Here is a 27,013-nt window from a genome sequence, read left to right on the forward strand (position 1 = left end):
TAAGAAAGTAAGTTTTGCTATTTCATCCAAGAGATACTACTATACTACTACTGCTTACTTAATTTTCAAAATGAGACATGGGGTGTGCAAATCTTTTTACCACAGTCTTTTTTATGAAGTCCAATAAATAATATAATTTTAATGACTAGTGTTTTTTATGTTCATACTCTTATCTGCATTTTATGTGATTCTGTCTACTTGCAAAATTGATGTCAACAATATTTTCCAATGTTTACAAGAATTGGAACACAGGAAAGTTCTTGTGTAGTGTCCTTATGATGATTTTAACAAAAATCAAGATTATAAGGCTATCAATGTACAATTCTATTATTAATAAGATTTTCATTAAATCTTGTTGCAAGGGTTTGAGAGCTGCCTATGTAACATTTAAATTACTGTAATTTTCAAGAAGAAAATATTGACACAGAGATTAATAGAACTTAGATTAATATAACTTAGTAGTAAGAATGCAAAGTGTCTATCATTTGCATTAAATGAAACAATTTCTTATAATCTTTATACATGCCTAGCATGACTGTTGATCTAGATGCATTAGAGCAGACACCTGGGAATAATTACATCCCAGAAACTTCTGAACATGTTAAAGGTAAAAGAGGCTGTGAATATGTTCAATGCAAAAGCACCTAATATTATGGACCTTGATATGTCAAAATTGTCTTGTATTACTCAGGTGGCCAAGTCTAATCACATAGGTACTTCAATGAAGAAACAGAGTAGGTCACAGAGCAATTAAAAAGGAATTCAACTTGTTGGCTTTGAAGATGGAGGAGAATCAAAGCAAAGGAACGCAGTTCCAGAAGCCAAAATTCTCCTTCAGCCATAGCTAGCAAGACAATGGGGACCTTAGTCCTACACCACAGAGAACTTCATTTAATCACTGACGGGAAATGAGCAGGAAATAGACTTCCTCCAGAGTCTCAGTCCTGCTGACACTTGCATTTTAGCCTGCTGAGACCAGTACCAAACTTATGATCTACTAAACTGTAAAATAATACATTGATGCTTGAGGCCACTCGTACACATTAACTCAATACTAAAGCAATAGAAAACTAATAAATGGGGAATTTGAATTTTTATTGAGTGCTTGTATATAATTAAACAATAAGATAATATTGTCCTCAAGAAAATACCAAACATATTGTGTAGAGAAGTATCTTTGGAGAGTGCTAAGTAGAGCAGACCAGCTATAGCACTGTCCATGGTAGCTGGTTTCCACAGGGAACTGAGGTAGAACAGTGCATTAAGAAATTACAGAGGCTAAGTGTGGTGGCACATGCCTGTATTCCTAGCACTTAAGAGGCAGAGCTCTGTAAGTTCCAGGACAGTTTATGCTACACAGAAATTTCCAGGCTAACAAGGGCTACACTGTGAGACCCTGTCTCAAAAAACACACACACAAACAGTTTTAGCAAAGAAATTATACAAATATCAGGAGATAATAGCTAATACAGATCAGAATAGCAAGTAATCAAAGTTGGCCCAACATTTTCCTACAACTCTGTCAGCTGACAATCTCTTTTTCTACACCACTACTCACTACAGAAAAGCTGTCTCAGCTACCAACCTGCTTCTCTCTTTTCATCCTACTGAGGCATTGTCTAATTAAAATATGGAATAAAAGGTAGCAAACATATTTGTCTGGAGGGGTAGTTCAGTGGTACAAACCTTCCCTAGAATCCTCAAAGCCTGAGTCCCATAGCAAGCACCACAAATAACATGAAACTTAATTTAGAAGAATCGAAAGTCTTCACAAAGGAAAAGGCATTAGAGGTATCAAAAGCTTTGAAATCAGGCATCCCTGGGTTTAAATTATGGCTTATCATTCTGATAAATCATACTGAACAACATAATTAACTTACTTGAAACACTGTGTCTGTGACTGTAAGAATGGGAGAATATATTTATGTATGCAGTGTGGGAGAAGCATCATGGAAGGTGCACCCAATAAATTATATCAACCATGCAAAACCAGTACTTTTTAAAAATGGGATACATTCTCATAGGAAATTCAGAGTATCTGATATACATGATAAAGTTTTAAACTATTTTTATTTTATTAATGAGGTATTTGATTTCACTTCTCCACTGAAGCACATTTTAAAAAGTACTCTGAAACAAGTTGCACATGTTCTCACCTTAGTATACCATAAATGTCAAAATTTAAGTAAAAAATTTAGGTACCTTCATCATAGTGAGTTATGTCAGTCAAAATATTTTGCTAATGTCATTTTAAACAAAAATTTCATTATATAATTTAGATGAAACTATTGCTGCTTGCTGCTTGGAAAGCTATGGTTACTATAATGTTATAAAAAGCATCTGACCAATAAATTATTTCCTGTCAAACATGAAGGATGGCCTTCCATTTTGTTGTTTAAAATGATACTATCTGGTTCAAGCATAAATTGATTTATTTTAAACACTATGCAGTATGCATTTTAAAACCTGGTACCTATCTCCACTCTGTGCCCTATTTTTCTTCAGTAGTGTTTTCATTGCCCTTAAATCAGTTATCAAAAGTGAAAGCATTTAATGATTATCTTGGTTCAGAATTTTCAGACATAAAACATGAATGAAAACAGAATGAAGATGAAGAATAGTAATTCTCATTAAATGCAAGGACTATATCTGCCTAATACTCAGCAGTTATTCTTGGGATGCAACACTAAATAGCTGCTGAATGTTACCAATTTAAAATATGATGGCTCCTGATTTACAATAGTTACACACACACACACACAGAGAGAGAGAGAGAGAGAGAGAGAGAGAGAGAGAGAGAGAGAGGTGTAAAGCACACATTCAGAAGTAAACTTTCTGAAATTTGACCTTTTCCTATATTAACTACATGCAATATGATTGTCTCTTGTGATCCTTGGAAAGTCGAGAGACACAGTTCATAGTCATACATCATGGCAGTAGACAACAGACCTTACAGTGTGCTGTGATGATAGTCAGGGATGCAAGTTAGGTGTATTGAAGTCATTGTTTTTACTTGTGATATTTTCAACTTATTAGATGACTGAAAAAGTTGTGTGCACTTTGAATACCTAGAATAACTCCAGATGACCTCTTTGGTGTAGACTTGAAGAAACATATAGTAACACACTGTGACTGCCATTTCAACTTAAAATATCATCTGCAGTGCTTACCTCTTAACTTCTTAACTGTAATAAAGTTATTTACACGATATTTGCCAGTATCTTACTGCTTTCTCATTTTTCCCTCTCTCAAATTTGGTTCTACATACATCTTGCCTAAATATTCTGTCAAGTTTAATGGGTGTAATCCTGAGTAACTGTGGACCTCCAAATGACAGTATGAAGATTTGCAATTCTGCCTCTTGCCCCTTTATGGGCAGTCACTTTGCAGGGAGGGGTTCTGGGCAGCAGCATCCCTTTAAGAATAAAAACAATGAATCAAGATGAATTTCTGGCAAGTAAAACTCTTTTAAATATCTGAAAGTGAAAGAAACATAGCTATCTTTTTATACATTGTTTATGTGCAGTATTTTCCAAGTTCATTAAATGGTTTTGAGAATTCTTTTAAAAATATACTATGAGATTAATGAGAGAATTTTAACTTTACTTGTACATGCCAGGCTAAAATATCTTAAGTAGCTAACAGAATAAATGTTGATAAGGAGGAGATGTAGTCTAATCATAACCCTATAAAAAGAAAATTTTGAAAACACTAAAGGAAAGGGCTGTCTTCTCCTAATGGGACTACATACACTGCATCACACTCACAGTACCCAATCCACAACTTAGTACAGAACTACTGAGTAAGGACAACAGAAGCAGGCAGTGCCTAGAAACCATGGCACATGGGACAGCTTCCAAGCTTGGCTGTATTCAAGAAATATTTTGTAACTCTACTAGCTCCAGGAGACTCCACTGGGATCAGGAAATAAAATAGGAGGAACTGATTTTGTACAAGGAAGGGCTGTTCATGAATGAAGGTGCTGCTCTGGGGACAATTTTCAAGGAGGACATGGACTACCATCTTTGAGAAGTAACATAGAAGGGATTCCTGCACTAATTAAAAGGACTGTGAGTTCTCCAAGTCATCTCAAAGGCCACTGGGATTTTCTATTAATAAATGATAAGGAAACCCTTTTGCAAATTAAGACAGTGCAAATTCCTACCAACCATGCCACATAAGTTACACAGCAACACAAATTATTCTAATGTGTTAGCTTTATTATTTATTGACATAATTTTGTTATGTAGTAAAAGCAAATCAAGCAGAATGCAAGTAAAGGTTTATTTGCTAACTGTAAAAGCAACTAAATACTGTTTTCTTAATTTGAGATTATTTTAAGTATTTCAGTAGCTAGGAAAGATTTCTCAAAGTACAAGTCTTGGTTTGTATCATGAATTAGTAGAGGACAGTCTTAGGAGAAATAAGGGAAAGAAAATACCAAAAGTATAAAATATACATTTTTTGTTATATCTGTCTTTTGAATCATCCAGAAACGGGGAAAATTAACACAGCATGCAAAATGTTTTTCTCAGTTAATCTAAGGACTGAAATTTATTGATTAAAGAAATTGCTTTGAAATACTACACTGTTGGCATTAACTATAAAATATAGCTTATATATTCAACCAATTTAAAGCAGAAAGCTAACTAATTACAATTATAGAGACAAAAGGAGGACAAGACTCATTCTGGTTCAAATTAGTTCACTAACATCTGTCATCTTTTAGCCTGAGAAAGGTAAAAATCTAAGGAAAAGATCTCAGAGTATCCATCTTGCTAGAATACACTGTTACAACGCATCATCTAATTCTTACCTAATTATTTTCTCCTTCTTGCCATACTTCTATTACTAATCAAACTTGCTGTTTGTGAAGAAGAAAACATTGCTAGCACTAATACTGCTTCAGTGTGCCTTTGGAATCTAGCAATGCATTAATTCTATAACGTTGGCCTGAAGGAGACATTTGCTGTTTTAAAACAATGAATATCAAAACACTGGCCTACCACTTAGATGTGGTTGCCCTTTCAGCTTTATTAATTTAAGCCAAATGACAGGGGAATTTATATGGTTTGCACCTGTCAAAAGTGGAGTCTTTACTAATGCAGTTTCCACTGACCAGGAGAATCTCCCTGAGGCTAAGATTGAACTTCAACCTATTGTTGAACAGCCGGGTAGCACAAACATGTCACCAAGGACTCAGTTTCTATTAAGACAATCCTTTCAGAAATCCAGACGGATGGCATGCCACTCTGCACATGTTCAAGCCTGAAGATGGAGGAAGACTATGTCTATTCAGTAAACAGGGCCAAAAAATTATCCTAAATCTCTTCTCTCCCCCTAACACACTACAACATAATCAAAAATGTATTTTATGCTACATAAAACAATTTTCCTAAAGGGTGCCATAGTCAGTATTACCTCAAACTCTTGAAAATATTGAGACATTTCAACTATCTAAAAAAAAAAAAAAAAAAAACAAGTAAACAAACTTGAACTGTAAAACCCACAAAGAACAAAACTAATATTTCTGTTCAAAGTCTCCAATGAATTAAATGTTCTGTACTGTAGCTGATGCTAGCATAGCAGCCTTCACGTGTCTACAACATCAAAAGCCAAGCTGGACCTAAACAGCACTGAGACTGGGTTTGGGAAGATCACATTTTGTTATACCTGCTGAATTCCTACAGTACATTTGCACTACAACTAAGACACATGATTTGGGCAAATCTTTGAGAAAATACTTGCTTCCAATCAAAGTCATGTAATATGTGTTAGACAAATCACAGTACGTAATGATAGAACAGTATAAAGCATTGGTGGTGCTGCACAAGCACGCATTACAAGAAGATTGTACAACAACGGTGAATAATTCTAGACTCTAGATTACTCAAAATATCACCTGGAATTCTAAGACATGATTTTACAGATCAGTTTCCAACAGGCCACAATATACCAATGAGTCAGAATTTAACTATTCCACTGCAATGCAAAAAGTTTCAAGAGAAACAGCAACAAAACCAAGATTTATTTGCCAGTCAAACAAGTCTAAGAACAAATTTTGGCACCTGATCCAGTAGTCCAACTTAGTTTTGATAATTTGAAGATTAAATTTTATGCTAAACTTAAACATCATTTTGTGTACAAAAAGGTTGTAGAGTATAAAGCATTGATGACAATAACATAGTAAACAATACGTTTTCTTATTTGGGGCCGAATGAATCAATGAATTGTAATCTAAAAGTTAAAAGGTAAAGAACTTACAGATTCCCCAAGTGAGTCTTTTCCATATCAAACATTTTTCTCTCCATGTATATTCACTTAATATTTGGTAGTAATGTATTTATAAAGAAAAATAAGCTGGGATCAATTTAATAATGTTGCCTGGTACCAGTCAAAATAGTCTAGCCTAACCTTTAGCTCTTCAAACATAGCTTTCCATCTATGTATACTACTAGTAAATAGCATTCACCATGTAAGATCACAGTATTTTCTAGTTTTTCCCTTGTAAACCAGGTCAAACAGATAAATGAATTCTTCAAAGGAAGAATGACATTCACTAAAAATGTTGTATTACCTTGTATCTGAGCTCCTAGCTAGTAAGAATTAATAAAAATATGGGCATATATTTTATATCTATAACAAATCTAAAACGGGCCAACCAGCTACAAAAGGGGTACAATTTTAATCATTTGAACAGTGAAATATAGTAAAGAAAATACTATAAACATTACTATTATTTATTGTAACCTAGTGATCTTTGCAGGGCTTTGTTTTGTTTATAGTCAAGTTGCTTTTGGTATACATTTAATCATTTCTCATTAGTTAAGATTCACAAAGGCAGGAAGCTATCCTTCCTTTTTCTCAAATAATTGGAAGGAGCTCCACTAATTGTCACCTCCCATTAGTTTGTGCTTTTGCTAAATACAGCATCCGAAAAACAAACATAGCTGTTGTATTTTCACAAACATCACCTAAATTATTTCACTTCATGACAGAAAAGGAGTTTACTCTCCAATCAGATAAAATAACTCAGAACACAAACAAGGAGGATCATGAAAAACAATCTCAAAATGATTCTGAAATGGCCTCATTTTTTCAGTGCTTTCTAGGGAATCAGTTCAGTTACAGTGACAGCAGGAACATACTTCCTTAGTGGCTGAACACCTTTCCAGGGACCTGGCCAATGTGTATCGGAGTCTCACATGAAACTTTGTTTAAAAATGGCAACTCACAACAGACTTCTAAACACACATTTCACCTAAAGCAAGGAGAATTTCCCCATTCTGACTGCTAAACATATTTTGAAGGGAACATTCAGAGTTCAAACACCCTTATTAATCAAAAGATATCCTTCTTACTAATATTGTTTTTTAAAAAGATCCGGCTTTCCTTTGCTCATTCCTCCTCTAGAAGAAAAGGATTCTAAACAATACTTCAAAAGAACAGTTCATCATATCTCCTGGATTTTGTTTTTAAAACTACATTTTATGTATTTTTGAAAATTCCAAACAGATTTTCCAATGCATTTCTATAGACATTTACTTAAAATACATTTCTAGAACAGCTGTTTGTAGAATACTATTTTCAACCTCTGAATATATAAGTAACTACCCATAGAAGTAAAAGCCATCCAAATTTGAACTTATCACAACTTGAATGAAAAGTAAGAAAGATGAAATATTACTCATTCATTAATATTTATACAGAACTAGAAAGTAAATGTCTTGGCTAGAAGACTCATTTGATGAACTATGAATGTTTCAAATTCTTCCAAATTAATACACAAAACATTTTCATACTTCACATATCACAAACATTAAACATCAGCAGATTTTAAGCCATCACACAAAAGAAATCACTGTAGTTCAGATACATAAAAATTCCAAAAATCTCATGCTAAACATTAAAGTTTCCTTATACAATCCCTTGGCTATACCTTCATAGTAATGATTAGATTTGCATTTAACACTTTAAATAAAAATAAACTCCAGGAAACAAAAACAATGGTAATGTGGGCATGCCAGCATCTTTAAACACAAGCAAGCTTGAGGATGTTTATTGCTGTTTTTTTTGTTGTTGTTTTTTTTGTTCTCAATCTTGTCAGTTGGGGGATGTTGCTATTTGCAATCCCCCTCCCACATTTTGCCACACAGCAGATTCATGAATGAAATCCCACTTTAACATCCTATTTTCTCTCACTTACATGTATGCTGGAGAAAGTGGAGTTGACCTGGATGTTTTAAGCACAGGAACTGGGAATTTCCAGATAGCAGGAGAGCTCGTTTTCCATTTCAATGGCATGTTGTCACCACGGTACTACAATAAACAACGTTTCCATAACAGACTACCAACTAGGACTTCCATTCCACAGTGTACTGACACAGCAGCCGCGGAGAACAAGCGAAAGATTCTGCCAGTGCCCTTAAACCGACGCCTCCAATCTGTACAATAGGACTGCAAGGTACCTCCTTTAAATCCTCCTGTCCCCTAAAGCAATAAGATGATTCTATCCTTCCAACTCAACAATAGTGCCACCTCGTTAGGAAAGTGTTGATTGCAGTGTGTGTGTGTGTGTGTGTGTGTGTGTGTGTGTGTGTGTGTGTGTGCACTGTACTGTGCATAGTACACAATGCAGCTTTACTTAATAAAAGCAGCTACGGTGCTTTAAAAAAAAAAAGCTTGCAATACCATTGTTCTACCTTAACAGGGATACTGCAGCATTGTACTATGTTATGCACCTATTAACCTGATTTCTGACCAATAGTAGCAGGAAAAAAATAGATGGGTTTCATATAAGAATGAAACAACATACCTACTCAGAATACATTTGTCATCCTCTGAACATTCTTCTTTTGAGCTGCAACAATACAAATGGGATATAAACCTCAGCATAGCCTTAGGCCACAGCTAATAGAGATCAGTGACTAAATTCAGCAGCCTGCTTTCCTCCTGTGCAAGCTCTGGCCACACAATACAAGAATGCCATTATGGGAAAAGCCCATTTAAAAAATGCCAGGTCCTCTGTTTTCCAGTTAGAAGAAAGCAAAATGCCAGAGCAAATATAAACTGCTGAAGAACTCTGCGCACTCTTCTAGTAGCTTCTGATTCAAGTTGCACTCCTTTCCCTATTTTTATTTCCAAGCCGGGATGAGCAAAACCTCCTACATCTATAACATGCTGTGGTAACACGAATATCTCTGTCTTCTGCAGCAGAGAAGTACAGAATAGCGTGCTCTTATTAGCAGTCCTCAGAGGGACGCTATCAACAATCTAATTCAACACTGCCCTCCCCTTCTTCCCCTTTTCTCCTCCCGCTCACCCCCCTTACTCCTCCTCCGCCCCCAAACAGCTCACAAATTGTCTAGAGGAAAGGCCGACACTGCTAGCCAAGCAGGTGTCCAGCAGGGACCACTCCACGGCTCAGCAGCGCTCCAGTAACCTCTTGGGATTAGCGACTGTCAAAGAGGTTCCAAAAATTGAAGCTGCTGTAAAAGCAGCTTGAGGTATTCCGTGAAAGCAATGTCAAATAAAGTGTTCATCTATATTGTTTTAAAATACTGCCTGAAAATTGTGTTGTAAATAATCCCATAGTGATTGGGGGGTTTGCATTTTTGTTGAAAGCAGCAAAATAAATTCACAAAATTTCTACGCAATTTTCAAAAGTAAAAATAGTTTAAATTAAATTAACATTGTGCACAACTCGTTCTTTATAAGCTGCTAAATATTACTTCTCATATGGGCAAGTTGCTGTCTCTAAATACCTACCTTCCTAACACCTATTTCTACTAAAAATAAAATTATCATGTCTCCATCAATGCACACTTACTAAGGAATACTGCCAATTCTATAAAAGTCACTAGGTTTTCAAAACAATAACTGCATCAACAAAGAGCTCATATTTATTCTTACACTCACTTCCAAACAATGAACAATAAACTTATCCCTCCAGCCAAAAATTGTGGCTTTCAGAGATTCTTTCCAAATTGTCCCTGGTTTCTAAGGATTGAGACTCAGTCCCTTAAAAAGATTTTTTTGTATAAAAACAAACAAACAAACAACAAACTAAGATGAATGTTTCTATAATAAGAAGCTACTTTCAAAAATCCCCAAACACATCATTTAATACACCAGAAATAGAGCATGAAAGCAGCTATGATAATCACAGCTCCTTTTTTAAATTTAGCTCATTATGGAAGCAAAGAACCATTTTCTATCAGATAGAAATATAGATGGAGAAGTAGTATTTACATATACATTAATATCTGGAAAGACAAGGTTTATTTTGAGCACTGACCAGTAATCCATAAACCTTATAAATATTAAATTGACATCAGCTATCACTACCTCCTGTGTAATTTTTTATTCTATCATACATTAACTACTTCTCAAAAAAAGCTAGAAAATTAAATTATATTCCAAACTTCTTTTAGTACTCAACACAAAACTCTCTCACAGAAATCTTTAAATGAATCAAAGAGAAGAATATTCATCAACATCTTAGCAGCCAAAATATATTTGATTAAAAAAGGGAAGAATGTTCATCAACAACTTAGCAGCCAATTTAAAAAAAAAAAAAACCTCACAAATACAAATATACCATAGTCAGTATCTCACACTGGAAAATTCTATATTGTCTAGTAAAAAGGCCTCAGAAACAGTCAGTAATTGCAAGTTGTTTGAACGTGAAAGAAGGAAAAGTGCATGTATAAACACACACAGACAAGCATGTATATAAAGAGGTGTGTATACATGTATGTATCCAGCTTGGAATGCCTCATTCAAGAATGGGTTTCTAATAAATTTCCAAAATCTGAAGCACATGCAGACATTTCAAAATAATAAACAAAAAAATAGCAATATATTAGCTGTATCTAGTAGGAAAAGTATATTTTAGAGAGGAGATTTGGGCTTTTATGCTTATGACAATTCTACAAAGCAATAACTGCAAATGTGGCTTCACCTTCTGAGACCAGTGATGCCCAGACTTGTGTTAAGCCACAGGAACAAGTGTTTTAGTAGTTATCTGCCCAGAGACACCTCAACATTGCTGAACAGAAAACGGGGTAATAGTTTTACAACTTTCTGAAGTATACAGTTGATGATCACTTTCTTACGAATTTCCTTGAGGTACCATTCTACTCCTAATCAACTGACTAAAAGAAAATCCTAACAAACGAACAAATACTGCTGTCTAGTATCATTAAGCGTCAAAGAAACCAATCAAAATCAATATGTCAATTTTCAATCTAGATTTCTGAGAGACTTGGTGTTAAATAGAATTATTTTAATGATTTTTCAAAGTGAGAAGAAACTAAAACTAAAACTGCTTCCATACATCCCATTTCATCATTCTTAAAGACTTGAAACCCACAAAGTGTTAGACATGATTGTGAGCATTTATTTACATTCAGTTCTAGGTTTGGGGTTTAATAAGTTGCTATTTCCCTTGTATCTGTCACGAGCAAATAAGCATTATCCAAAGGACATATGAAATGATTACTTTAAGTAGTAATATGGTCTGTGAATTATCATCTATTTCAATTTACTTAACACCATTCCTCATATATCATTTAGAAATAAACTTCACTCAGGTACAATCACCCCACTATAAATTAGAAGTATCAAAATTAACTAGATTTCACTCTCTTAGCAATGAGTCTAATAGCAAATATTGAGTGTAACCATAATTGCCATTATATCCCTGAACCTAAAATACGTGCATCTATATTAAAGAATGATTAAATATGCATTTAAAATATATTTGTACTCAGATTCAGCGAAGCACTACTTTGACACTGAGATTCATAAATATCCCTCAATCATATCACAGGAAGCCATCATTTCATTTACAGAACACTTGAATGCTATCACATAGCACCACATAGGGCAGGAGGACAATCTATCCAATGGGTATTCCAAGTATTTTATGAACATTAATTACTTAAGTACTTGTGAAATATGTATCTCAGAGATAAAATAGCCAAAAGACAATGATGGTTCTTGGTCAAGGCCATAGAAAGATCATTCTTGAAAAACTCCAACAACACAGAATCCTATGACTTCCAAAGTAGGAAAAGAAGATTTTTAGAACTGGTAAAGTCCCTAGACACCATCTTTTTCAGTACTCTCATTGTAGAGATGAAAAGTCTGAACTCAGAGAAGTTAATTAATCTATTGTCATTGTGCTGACTAGTAAAGATTACTCTCAATCTCCTAGTCCAGGATGCCTTCTGCAGTGTTTCTAAAGTCTTTTCACTCAGAATATCCATTAGATGAATGCTTCTATCTGAAGTGACTCACACCCAATAATTATCTGAGCATATCCTAAAGAAACAAGGACAACTAAGAGATATTTAATTCTATTGGATGTCCACTGAAAGACAGAAATGGGACAGAATCACCCAAATGAAAAGGTATACATACAAAACCACATCTGAACTTTTAATTCTAGACTGTGTAGAAGAATGGTCAGGTGGAAAATAACTTAAGCACAATTGAAGGCAGTCTTAGTATAGGGAAAATAGAGATAATACAGCTAATATTCTTGATTCTTTTTCTCAGTGTAAATATCCATAAATAACTTATACATGTGAATTTCTTATTGACTGCTACAGCCTGTCATATCAGTTCATCAAATGAATTCACTGATACTTAGGTTCCTAATTTTTCTCTCTATTACTTTCTTAGTAGGCCTAAGAACACATCTTTTCCTACCAATTTTTGTTTAATCTTGTGGTAGTTACAGCTAAAGACTAACAGCAGTAGATACAGTGTATGCAAGCAGGCATGATGTGATTGCCAATATTGACACTATCTTTTTAGACCAATCTAGACTACCAATGTTATTCATGTTGTTCTGACAGGACTGTTATAGATCATGCTAAGCTACATATGCCATTTATGTTCTACCAATTAATTAGTAAAAATATGTAGATAGCAACCAAATCTGAGATCTGGCCAAGAAAGGAAAAAAAAATCACAATGGGAACAGCATATCAAAATTCTTTGGGGAAATAACTCTTCACACTTATAGTTATATACATGTGTGCATGTATCTTTCACACACAGTAAGATTATATGTACTTGTGTATCAATTTGTTTTTGTGAACTTGAATACAAAATACTTAATAAATTTCTTCATAGATAACTCACATACACAGCCTTGTTGTAACACATCTCAAATGTTTCTCATAGATACTACACTGGAAAATTCTATTTTGAAAATTTCCCTAACAGAACTACATATGGTTCCACAACAGATCTATAGAGACATACACAACTACGGCTATGACTACTCCTGACAGAGAACCATTATCTTGTGTTCATATTCATATGCAAGTGCAGAAAAATCCCTTACTCCATATAGCATAAGTAATATGAGGGGCAGGATTCTTTAATAGCCCCAGTGGCTGTGAGTAGTATGTTATGCCGTGGTAGAACAGCAATGTAAAGAGCTAGTATGGTGGTGGCGCACACCTTTAATCCCAGCACCACAGAGGCAGAGGCAGACAGATCTCAGGGTTAGAGGCCAGGTCATATATATATATGACACGTGACATAAGAAACCAAAGAACAAAATCATTGGCAAGGAAGGTAATGACTGTAAGGGGAATGGAAAGAGCATCCTGATTTTTACATAAAATATTTGTAATTGGAATTCCTACTAATTAATTCCTAGAACATGTCAAAGAAGCTATAGGGCTAAGACAGGAGTTGGAGTGGGCTGACAAAGATACCCAGGGACTATATTAAGCAAAGAAGAAAGTTCCAATTGTTGAGGAACCAAAGAACCCACAGATTCTGACTCTATTTACTCTGCTGCTAAAGCTAAAAAAGATTAAATGTTGAATGGTAAGTTCAGAAGTTCTTACCTTCCCTGTTGCCTATCTCCTGAAAGTAACTATATTATTTATATCTTTCTTTTTTTCCTACCCTTCAGTATTTCAAAATATTCCCATCTGTTCAGAAATGCTTTACTTCCAAATTAGAATGTATTTACTAGGGGTGAGTAGTACTATAAATGAATAATGGAAGGGGGTCACTAAGGTGTGCTCTGGAAGATATACCTTGGTCCTCAGCCTCTTACCCCCTCTTAGACACTGTAATGTAAGCAGTCTCTATCAAATGCTTCCAACACCATAATATTCTACCTTGTCTTACATATACAGGATTTAGCTGACCTTGAACTGAAACCTCTGAAATTAAACTGTTTCACTGAGGTATTTGTCACATTGATGAAAAATTGAACAGGCCAGATACCATCTGGATAAAAGTAGTACATGTTAAATAAAATCATCCATAATATATAGTTATGTAACTAAAATAATCTATTGAAAAAGCTGTGCTTTCACCTCAAATAATAATCATTTATCTGGATAAACACCTCTTAGCAACTTCCTAAAGATATCCTTAAATTACTTTGAGGGAAATAACACAATAAACTTCAAAGCTTATCCAAAATAAAAAGCCACTTGAAAATGAGCAGTGTGGGATAGGGTGTAGCTCAGTAAGAGAAGATTAGCATACTCAGTCCTCTGAGTTTGATACCGACCAGAGTCAACCATAATTAAAATAAAAATGTATAGTAAATTTGAACGAACAATATGGCTTTATTGAATAAAAATATTTACACTTTCAATATTTCAGGACTTTGTTTTCATTTTGGTAACTTTATATAGAAACAAAGCAAAAAAATAGAATGAAGAAAATAGGGCAGTCTTTATATTTGTAAATCTTTATATTTGTACTGTTTGGGTAAAAATAATTTCTAATCATGATTATTTATGATGGTTGAAATGTTTCAATAATAAGTACATTGTATACCAAAAAGTATGCCAATTAAAGATAATCAACACTTTCTATAGTCTGTACTATTTTAGAAATATCTAGTAATTTATAAAACCTGAGTGTCTGAAAGGCCTTTCAAATAGCAGAAGGCTTCAACATTTGAATTTTAATTGATGAAATACTACTACTACTTTGAAAAATAAATACTTAAATGCAAAGATCTAGTGCATTCCCATGAGAACATTGGTGTTTTGGCTAAAACTGAGATTAGAAGACTACCTTATTATTTTACCTCTTCCTCTCCCTGTTTAAAAATCTTATAGCACAACTACAACAGATTTTGGGGTTGTCAGCAATAAATCCTTTCATGGAAAGCTGATCCCAATGATTCATTAAATTACACAACACTATATCAATTTGCCATATAAAATGCTATGGTTTTCTTTTAATATTTTCTAGACTTGTTCATTAAAATGTAAATTTCCCATACATATACCCATTAAAAACTACTACTATCAAAAATTAAATGTTCACCAGGCAGTGGTGGTGCTCACCTTTAATCTCAGCACTCAGGAGACAGAAGCAGGCAGATCTCTGAGTCTGAGGCCAGCCTGGTCTACAGAGTGAGCTCCAGGACAACCAGGGAGATACACAGAGAAACCTTGTCTCAAAAGACAAAAAAAAAAGTAAAAGTTCATTTGGGTATGGGGTACATACCCTTGGGCAACTGAGACAGGAGGACTGTGAGTTTGATTGAGGCTAGCTGGACTACAGAGTAACAAGACCAGGTCTCTAATAAATAAAAGATTTAATTGTAGAAAAAAAATTCAACAACTCCATCTCAAACCTGAACCTAATGACCTATTGCTATAACATGAAGCCCAATAGTTAAGGGGGTGGTTCCCATTATTTGCCTTCTGTGGAAAATCCTAAAGACTGAGTAACTTAGTCAATATCTGTATTTTTTATGTGATTATTTCTAGAGCCTTCTCATTTTCTAATTTATAAGTCTTCTCTTTTGTGATTTTGAGCACTCTAAAATAGGTAAAGGATACCAAAAATATGCTGAAATATGACAAATATATGGTGTTTTGTCTGAATTATAGAAGCAGGTTTAAACACTGCATAATTCATTTCTTGTCCTTTATCTCATGCTCTATTATTCATTAAATACAATTTTGAGTAAAAATAGAATGCATCCTCTAGGTTGACCCTACATATACGCTAAAGGTAATCTAAATTTGGGTTTTCAACTTGCATTTATAAGTCTGCATACAATCACTAATACATTCAGAACTACTTTGTGTCTTCAAAATCAAATATGTGCCTTAAATAATCAGTTATTTCTCACAGCATTCTGAAGCTGTATACCACTTCAAAATGAAGTACATTTTCCTATTGTCTAGTATTAAGTAGTCATCATTCCTTCTTCGGCTTGATCTAAGTTAGAGATACTGCTGAACGTTTTTATTAGTCTTCCCCTAAAGAATCTGAGCAATTTAAGTTCCTATGAAACTGCAAGATATTAAAGCCAAAATATTTATGCTTGGAGGTTTTTAGAATTACAAATTTCTGAGATTCAGATTTGTAAAGAATGAAAACTCTTGTAAACAACAAAACTTGAAGTAGCCAGACTGAGCTTAATCTGCTCCTGTAGATGATAGAGAAAACATTAGCAAATTTATTTTTTAGGACCATGCATTCACATCAAATAAATGCATCTTTCTACCAAGGACTCTTTAATGTATTAGTCACTGTGCATAGTATTATATAAATACGTTATATATCACAAATATCAAAATCAATAATTTACTGTTTAGTCAAAACCCCCTCGAGAGAATCTGCATGATAAATTAGTTGTCATGAGTAAGCACTGAAAACTTTGCTAAGTGTTACAAATACACGAAAGAGCACATGTGACCTGAGTGCATGTCACCTTCAGCCTAATCAGACAAACCCAAATGAGAAGGAATACAGGGATGTTGCAAAGCTTTAACCACACAGCACTTTGGACAGCCTAATATTTTAGACATTCTTTAAAAATATTTTCAAATTAAAAAAATCTAGCAAAATTTAGCTATTAAAATACCAAAACTTATTTTTCATCTTTTAGTGACATTTTGCCACTTCCTTTTACCTTTTCAAGACACAGGCCTTTCTAAAATACCTCACCATCTTCAAACTTCACAAAAGCCACTGTGCTGTGCTTCAGCTATAGACACAGAAATGAGCACAAATGCTGGCCTTGGTTCCTCACCCTCGCCTGCCCCCGTCCCGACTGGCTTAGTTGATGTGCTTTGCCAGAGAGCATAGATTCTGCGGAGAGAAAGGTGTCCTTTCCTCGGTGTGAGAGTCAACAGTGAGGCACAGCAAATGTTTATACCTTTAAGGCAAATGCTCTCCAACATTAGTGTATGAAGAATCACCTGGGGTGAATAAAATGTCAAACTCTGGGGGTGGGGACCCATACTCTGCATTTTAAACAAGTGCTCAGACTCATTATCACACCAGATCTACTAGGCTTAAGAAAAGGCTGTCTTAAGATAAGGTAACTAACCCCTGCCCAGGATACCCAAGCTACAGTAATATTCAGTTTCCTTTCTGTCACTGGACTCCCTTAGCACATTGAATTGGCTGCTCACCACTGTCAAACCAGTATCCACAGCCCTTATCTTGCCCTTCCACATTCAAGATCCTTTCCCGTCAGAGAAGTCAGAAAGCAAGGTGCCCAGCTAACAGCTAACAGAAGCAAACAGACAGATGCACAGTGGCAAAAAAAAAAAAAAAAAAAAAAAAAAAAAAAAAAAAAAAAAAAAAAAGTACAGGAGTTAGAAAACAAATATAGTACAAATTAGATTGATTATGCAATACATGTTTAAATGTTAAAAACTTGTTTTAAACTTCATCCATTAGCAAAAAAAAAGAACAAGAGACCCATGGTCTGGTTGCAGTCTGACACTCATTAGCTTAATGACCTCAAGTGCTATTTCTCTCTTCTGTAAATTAGAGAAAAATGCTACTGTCTTTGTTTATCTCACAGCATTGATAAGAAAGCCAAATGAACTTAGGTTTGTGAACTGAAACTGAAAAATGTAAAACACAATTACAATGATGCAAATATTATTAACACAATACTTAATCAACAGACCCTAGATATCAATGAAAGTTTATTTGACAACTGAATGTCTTCAGATACCTCAGGGTCTCTTATTAAAATAAATTCTTATCAGAAAAAAACAGGTACAGGAAAATATAGACCCTTGGACATACCCTGAAGCTGCTTTTTTGAATATATCCTTGAAATCGGCTTGTTTTAAAGACAATTGCCTCCGTCTCCTGAAAGTGGAGTGCAAAAAAAAAAAAAAAAAATCTGGTTAATTGTGGCTTTATTGTACTTGGTTCAAATTTTTCAATGCATACTCTGAAAATATTTAATGTTAGTTAATAGGCCATATTTATAAATTCTGAATACTTAAGGTCCACAGAACAATTTAATACTATATAAATTAGTTTTACAAAATGTAACATAGAAAATCATAAGATTCCATTTGTTTTTAGAAGCTTTCCTAATGTTTAAGAAACTATAAAATGCAGACTGGCATTAAGTATAACATTGATTTGCAGCTGATCTACAAGACCAAGCTAATCAAATTAGCATAGAAAGAAACATTTTTTTAGTAGATATACCCTCAGCCTTTGGAATGATTTGTCATTTTTTAGCTTTTTATGCTTAAAGGTCAGCTCTTTTCTGACACACTGCTTTGCCATAAAGACCAGAAAGCAAATGACAGACATTATAATCTTTCAGAGAACATATGACTAATATTCTTTTAGGATAATTTACTACCTTTTTTCCTTATTTCCACACTGCTTGTAATTAATAAAAACAGGTAAATAGATGTACAGTCTCCTGTACAGAAAATTTGTGGGATTTTTTTTTGCGACGTTTTCTCATCTAAGTAGTTCCTACACATACACACACACACACACACAAACACACACACACACACACACACACAACATTGTACAGACATACTTCTGGTAGTGCCTCCAGAATGCAGTTTTAAAAATAGACACTACTACAGAAACACTGCAGTATATGCTGCTGACAGTCAACTCTCCTAAAAAAAATATTACAATTTGCTGGCAGATGTTTGAGGCACTCCAACACAATGCATAATTTATTTGCATTTATTGCATTGATGTTGCTATCGGCTTATACAAAATAAACATTAGCCTTACCTAATATTTTCCTCAAAATAAGCCATCTCAGATATTTTATTCTGGATCATTTCACAAGCACTAGTGTATTATTAAAGTCATAACTAAATCAAAGTCTAAGAGAATCTTTAAAAAGACCTTGACAAAGACATTATCCAAACAGTCTCTTAAGTGGAAGGGCTCTCTACAAAAAAATGACGGTTGTAGAGAATTTTATTTCTTTGTGAAAATGACATATTCAAGATAGTATCTCTTTAATGGTAATACTATTTCAAAGCTTACTTTAAAAATGCTAAACACATAAATATTATGGTTGACTAATAAAAAGGTATAATAGGTTAAATTCACATTTGTCATTACATTCTTATTAAGCCTTGCCAAGCAAAAACAATTCTATTACTCCTGTGCTTACAATATACTAAAATACCTTTAAATACATGTTATTTTATATTCTTATTAATATTATTCCTTTTCTTTGTGTATGTAAGAACAATCTGGTGTGCCACCTTCTGGTGACTAAGTGAAATTATCTATTTCCACACAAGTCACTATTCTTTATTTTAACTTTTAAAAAATACATATTTCTCAACCTGCATTACATTTATGCTATATAAATAAATGCATTCCACAGTCTGAAGTAAAATAAAAATTCCTTAGAGGTTTTGTAAAAAGAAATCAAGCTGTACACACGCTCCCTATGATTTTTACATGGTTACCAATATGTCTCCTGAATTCTACAATACATATAAAATTGATTTTTATATACCGCTTCACAGCCACAGCTCAAAATAACAGGCTTGCTATTTTAATGAATAAGTAACAGTAGTAAATAAAGGAAAAGAAAGGTCTCTTACCAATAAGCCCATTTTTCTCTTAAGGTTTGAACTCTCATCATTTGTCATGTTCTTGTGGATCCCTCTCTCATCAAATTCTCTGGAGTTTTAAAGTTAAGAGCTGTGATGCACAGCTAGGCTCTGCTACTACACAGTGGCGCACCCCAGTGCATCTGCCTGGTATAACACTTCAACTGTAGCTCCCAGAAACAGAAACAAGCTTTTCAAATGCAAACGCCTGTCCTGCACACCTTGGCTTGATAAGAAATTACTGCCAGTGTGGTTGAACTGTTTATATTTCACATCTAAACTCCTGATCAGATATGAAAATGAGAACTGAGTGAATCCAAAGCCTGACAAACTGAACAGGAGCAGAAAGCTCATCTTCCAGTGAGACAAATGCAGGCACCAGGAGCTCTGACTCCGGCAAAACATGTTTACCTCAAAATAACCTTATTTTTGCAAGGATCACAATCTTATTCTTTGTAATAGGGTCTTAAGTTTTTATTATCCTTCACACTTTCCTCTCTATTACAGGCTGTAATAAATCCTAGCCAGTCATTAAATACTGTATTTTTTCTCTTACACCAATTTTCCAGGAATCTACCTCTTATTGGTTTGTCTAAACAAACAAGATACTTCAAAAAAGACATGTAACTGTTCTCCCTGCATCTCCCATTTTAATTCTTCATTCATATTATTTCTGAATCATTTTTTTAAATAAAGCGACATGTGATAAAAATTTTAGTATTCAGTGAGTACTCAAAATTCATTTATTTTTGGAATTATCTGTGTTACATACTATGCTTACTGATACTGATATACAAGTGAATGAGACACAGTTCTTTTGATCTTAAGAAGCTCCTGACTGAGTGAGGGAAACAGGCAGAAAAACATGGTAGAGAAGCTTTAGTAGCATAGAACCAGGGTACCAGAGCACAGGAAGAATGAAAAGCCGGCTGCAACTGAGGCTAAATACAGCCTTAGAGCTGGCGGCGGCGGCTGAGTGGCCGCAAAGAAAGTAGTAGTGTTGAGGGACGTGGATTTTAAGGCATACAAAAGACCACACAGCAGAAGACAATGCATGACAGTGAAAAGATTTGCATTTTATCCTCTGTGTTATGAGGAATCATTTGTTGAGTGAGTGGATGGATCAACAGCAGAATTAATCAGGCAGTAAGTGCAGTAAGGATCCACTACACAGTAGCTGGCTGGCTCGTTCAGCTTATTGCTGTTGCAGCCCAGACACAGCAGGTTGTCATTCTCTCCATCATACCCAGTTTTCTTTGTTCTTTCTTGGTTTTGCTCTACAGGTCCCCTGGCATGGAATTTTACCCCCTCAGTCTCCTTTTCTGAGAGAAATTCATCCTTGTAGATTTACCTCATCTTGTACTCTTTTCTGTGATATCGTCAAATTTTTCTTAAGAGGGACTGTGCATTATTCTAATGTTTAGCATATAATATATAAAAAAATCACTTTGATCCTGTGCTCATTATATGAAACAGAATTGATTAAAAGGGTGACAATCAGGGCAGGGAACAGGGAATGGGGCCAAGTGAGCTCAAGAAACCCACTTTCCCAGATCTCAAAGTACACACTACTTTTAACAACTTCCTAAACCATGCTCAAATCTCAAAGGAGAATATCAGAATTGGGGGAGAGACGGGCCTGTTAGGAGGTTCCCTTCGTTGCTAGCTGTGTCAAATCTTGTACTTCAAAAATTTTAGAGACTAGATGAAAGATGCCAACAGAATAGCTGAAAGAGGGACAAGTGACCTTTAAAAAACAGCTGTTTAAGTTGGGGCAAACTGTGACTATGTTTTTATCACTTGCAGTAAAGTTAAAGTATTCACCTTGAAGGCACACTAGAAACTACAGGAATTCATGAGGACCACAGAAAGAGATGGGAAACAGGGTGAATCATTTGATCTTGCTTCAAAATCTTCAGGGCTGGGCTGTTAAAGAAGAAAATCTGAGTGTAAGAAGAGAGTGGTATTTTTTAAAGGGTTAACTGTTTTGCTAGGAGATTAATATAGGGCAAGAAGGTATCCTTAGGTGTGTGAATATCAATAGTCTCACCCTATGGAATCACATCTCATTACCCCCAATATCAAATACTCAGTAAGTATTCAAGCTTTGTTTCATCCTGTTTATGGATGCATGATACCCTAAGATTTATTCAATGAGGCAAAAACCATGATGTTTTCATTTATGTCAACAATGAAAAAAATCTTTTCATCATAATCATGGTTTTATGTTCAAGTTAATTAAGAGGAGGCAGCCAATAAATTTAAAAAGTAGCTAATACTTGAAAGTGTATGCGCTCTGACTTAAGATTTCCCAGATAAAAGCTGTCCACATACCCTTCTTTTTTATTGAGCACTTTATACTAATTTGTAAGAAAAAATTAAATACAGAGGAAAAAAAGCAGTATGTAACTTTGGAAATGTGCCACATCTCAAATAATCTTCAGGAAGGACTAGTAGTTAGGAAGACATAAAAATTGCTTAATTTGTCATCAGAATAATGTTTTTAAACTGCACTGAAAAAAAGACAAAATAATTCAGACCATTCATCCGTTTAATGTTCTAGAAAACAGAGTAACTACCATAGTATTTCCTTTAGACCTGACAGGAAAGAAAGATCAGGTTTACATTATTGTTTCATTAGAATGAATATTTTATTGAAATTCTCCTAGCTAGATCATTAAGGTTGTAAAGGGAATGGGGGAGAGGGGTGAGTACAAAAACTATCAATGAAAGCCCATTAATAAGTATTGTATATCTGTGATTGATCATAACAAGTATCTACTGTAAGTCTAGTATAATCCCCTTACACTCCATTTTTTTTTTTTTTTTTTTTTTTTTTGGTTTTTCGAGACAGGGTTTCTCTGTGTAGCTTTGCGCCTTTCCTGGGACTCAGTTGGTAGCCCAGGCTGGCCTCGAACCCACAGAGATCCGCCTGCCTCTGCCTCCCAAGTGCTGGGATTAAAGGCGTGCACCACCACCGCCCGGCTCAACACTCCATTTTTAAATCACATCATCTTATCACATTCATGATAACTTTCTGTCTGCTGATATTTAAGATGGTTCAGAACATGGTTAAGTTAGGTTGTTTGTAGTTTTTTGTCCTTAAGTCTATGGATGACGTATTTTGAAAATCACTGGTATAAAGAAGGGTTAGTCAGGGTATTTATATTAAAAGTAATGATTCATATTCCTATAGCTCAGAAATTCATACTACAGGTGTATTACCAGATCTCAGTAGTACTGCCATTCAATACAATGGTAGATACGGAGCAAGTGAGAGGGAGTAGCTAACAATGCTTTTTTCTGCTACTAATAACTATTGCCTGTGCTCACTGGATTAGGACAAAATAGGAAAGGAGGCAAAGGCTAAAGAAATAAATCATAAATGTCTTAGATATCCTTAAAATAAGTCAAAACTCAGGACGGTAGAGATAGCTCTGTGGTTAAGAGCACTGGCTGTTCTTGCAGAGGACCCAGGTTCAGTTCCCAGCACCCACCTGGTGACTCACAACTATATGTAACTTCAATTCTGGGGGGAGGGGTGATGCTCTCTTATGGCCTCCACCAGTAAATCAGGCACATATATGGTACACATGTATTGAGATGAAACATTCTTATGCATAAGATAGGTGAATAAATCTCTTTTTTTAAAAAATAGTATGGGTCCTACGATCCTTTCTGCCCCTGTTCTGCAGGATTCCCGAACTCTGCCTAAGGTTTTGATGTGGGTCTACATCTGTTTCCACCAGTTGGCCTCTCTGATGACAATTGAGCTAGGCATCAATCTGGTCAAAGGAGATGGCCAGGGGTCAATAACATCACAGGAAAACTCACAGAATCAACTAACCTGGGCTCATAAGGACTCACAGAGACTGGACAACCAGGGAGCCTACATGGGACTGACCTAGGTCCTCTGCACATATGTTACAGTTGTGTAGCTTGATTCTTTTGTGGGACTCCTTAACAGTGGGAACAAGGGGCTGTCTCTGACTCTCTCTTTTTTTTTTTTTTTTTTTTTTTTTTTTGGTTTTTCGAGACAGGGTTTCTCTGTGTAGCTTTGTGCCTTTCCTGGAACTCACTTGGTAGCCCAGGCTAGCCTTGAACTCACAGAGATCCGCCTGGCTCCGCCACCGCCACCACCTGGCTCTCTTTTTTTTTTTTTTTTTTTTTTTTTTTTTTTTTTTTTTTTTTTTTTTTTGTCTCTGACTCTTTTACTGGCTTTTGGGACCCTACTCCTCATACTGGGTCACCTTATCCAGCCTTAATACATACAGCGCTTAGTCTCACTGTAACTTGATATGCCACATTTTGTTGATACTCATGAGAGACCTGCCCTTTCCTAAACAAAAATGGAGGAGGAGTAGATTGGGATGGTGGACAGAGAGGGAGGATGGGGGCAGGACTGGAAGGAGAAGAGGGAGGGGAAACTGTACTGTGGCTGGGATGTAAAATAAATAAATAAGCCTTATTTATTTATTTTAATAAATAAATAACACACACACACACCAAATCCTACTCATATAACCCGAGAGATGAGGTTAGATTTTATTTATTTATTTATTTATTTTTTATTTATTCATTAGATTATTTATTTATTTATTAAAATATATGGAACAAAATTCATACCATACAACTAACTACATAGCAATACATTTGATAAAAATTCACACTGCTTAAGCAATATTAATTAATCAAAGTTTACCATGAAATATACATATTTTACTAACCTAAATAAGAACCTGAAAGGGGTTAGAACATATGTGCTAGGATATTGGTTAAGTTTAAATTTTTATTATTTTAATTTGAAAAAATTAATCTAAAAATAAACAAAGAAAATCCTCCAAACACAAGCTCAAACCTTTTAGATTAATAAACAAGTACAAATATCCTCATTTGTCAATTATTTGACAACCTGATTTTCCTATCCAAATACTAGATATGTTAAGTACTAGTTTAAACTCAACCAGAAAAATTTCTTAATTATGAAGTATTTCATTTTCATGTTAAGCTGATCCTCTAGTAGGCAATGCAGTTGTTAATGTCCCATCATTCCACCAGTGAGAAAACGATGTTAAATGATTCAGTTTGGTAACAACTGTTGAGATAAATGGAAAACAAGAATACACACACACACACACACACACACACACACACACACACAGAGAGTTGTTTATTTTAAGGAAAACTACAAACTACAAATACTAACCACACTGTCCTCTCTGAAGAAGGTTGTCGCATAGTGATGGGGAAGTTATACTATAGCTGCATGACAAAAGTTGTAGAAGAGTCAATCTCTACCTGTGCCAGAAATATCTTCCCAGTGTCAATTTGAGGTTTCCTTTCATCTATCAATCAGCAATTTGTTGGCAAACACTTTAAACATGCCATATTCTATTGTGCCCAATTAGTTTCATAGATGATTCCACTTGGAATTCCATGCTCCCTGTCAACCAAAGAAACTTCTAGTAATACTTAAGTATTCATGAAACTCTCCCACACATCCCTTACCAGATGCTGGGTTCTATCCTCCTGAGTATTATATTTCCTATTTCTTTGGATTATAGCTGTTTGTTTCTCTCCCTTCCCCATCTTTCTACACACACACACACACACACACACACACACACAATCCTACTCATATAACCCAAGAATTGAGGTTAGATTTTCTTATGCTTTTATAATACCTAACTCAGTGCCTCACAAATAACAACCGAATAAAAATATAAATTCGGTAAAAAAAAAAAAACTGTCAGCAGAGGTAGGTGGTTCTTTTCACTCTAAACTCAATTTTAATAGTTAAATAAGAAATCATTAAAGGGATCTTATCCTCCCCAAACTAAAATATGAGTCACAAGACATAAATAAAAGACTACAATAGCAAGCAGCACACTGAAAGTGGTACCTTTTGATGCTTGCATGACAGACCCTGTGACTGGCAGAATGCTCAGCACAGTAGATAAATGGCCGTGGAAACGATGGATGTGGGGAGGACTTGGTAAATGACTAGTGAACTGTATTAAGCAATGGAAATGCTTAGCTAGAATAAAAGCAGTGCTCACTGTCAATTTTCTAAGTAAAGATAAAGCTGGTAAAGCTTAGAGAGTAAAGAAATGTTTCATAGGCTTGTCACCACCTAATCTAGTGAATGCTGAAAAAAAAATGAAGTTGTCTCTCCTAAAGCTAGTCATTTCTACAGACTAGTAATTAAAAATGATAGAAGCGTATTATGTGGATTTTAAGATTCTATTAAATTCTTATTTCAACCAGTGGTGATGAAAGAACACATTTTGAAATCCAATATTGACAATCAATGCTCCACTAGATGGAGCAAAAATATGAAACAGTAGGTTCAATCAAGCAAGCTACTGCACATCACCAATACTCAGTAATACAAATGGTATGGAGGGCAGTCGAGAGTAAACTACACAAGCAAATGGGAGGCTGGAAGAAGGAAGGAGACTAGCAGGATGACGGGAAGGAGGCATGAAGCAGTGGGGGTAGAGTATGGGGGTGGATACAGTCAATGCACATCATATACACAAAGGAATCTGTCTTTATGAAACCCAGCAGCATGTACAATGAATATACCCCAGTAAACAAAAATATAACTGAAACACAGGAGAGCATAATGCTAACATGATCCCAACTTTCAAAACAGATAAATACCTATTTTTGATTAAAGGCCTATGAAACTCTATCCAATTAAAGATTTATTTAGGTTTAATAATGAATCTCTGATCTTTATCTCCACATTTCCTTGCCTCTCCTTTCACACAGACTGGCAGGTAACAAATAGCAAAGATATCAACACAATGGACAATATAAAAATAAATACATCTGGACTTCCCTAGAGAAAGAGCCTGTTTGCAAACTGGATTGACAAATGGAGTCCAGGCAGTGAGGGCAGAAGCTGCGGCAGCTATGAGGGCTAACTTATGCAGATCATTAGATATTGTCTTCTATGTTTGGGAAAGCCAACACTGGGAGGCCTGTTGGCTCACTAAAAGAAAAAAAAAAGGATAGTCTTATAATGTGATCTTTGAGTTTTGCTAGCATTGGACTCAAAATTGGGGAAATGGAAATTTAGGCATACAAGACCTTTCAGCCTTGTTTAGAGTATAAGAAGCATAAAGGCTGTT

At 35.0% G+C, this 27,013-nt stretch overlaps 1 protein-coding gene across 7 annotated transcripts in view; it reads right to left on the reverse strand.

Moving 5' to 3' along the window:
* The window catches only part of Klhl13 (kelch like family member 13), a 158,040-nt gene that overhangs the window by 50,533 nt on the left and 80,494 nt on the right, over positions 1 to 27,013 (reverse strand). For 2 of the 7 annotated variants that reach the window (XM_028887287.2, XM_028887288.2), the window contains one exon: positions 18,061 to 18,126. The exons of 1 other annotated variant lie outside the window; for it this stretch is intronic. In XM_028887287.2, coding sequence (XP_028743120.1) covers positions 18,061 to 18,126 — 66 coding nt within the window. Of the gene's footprint in view, positions 1 to 8,206; positions 8,691 to 8,815; positions 9,300 to 18,060; positions 18,127 to 19,865; positions 19,968 to 27,013 lie in introns of those variants that run through there. 4 more of the 7 variants (XM_028887289.2, XM_028887291.2, XM_028887292.2 and 1 more) reach the window with 4 other exon arrangements.

This window comes from Peromyscus leucopus, chromosome X (genome assembly GCF_004664715.2).
Source record: "Peromyscus leucopus breed LL Stock chromosome X, UCI_PerLeu_2.1, whole genome shotgun sequence".
In the NCBI taxonomy this organism is placed as follows: Eukaryota; Metazoa; Chordata; class Mammalia; order Rodentia; family Cricetidae; genus Peromyscus; species Peromyscus leucopus.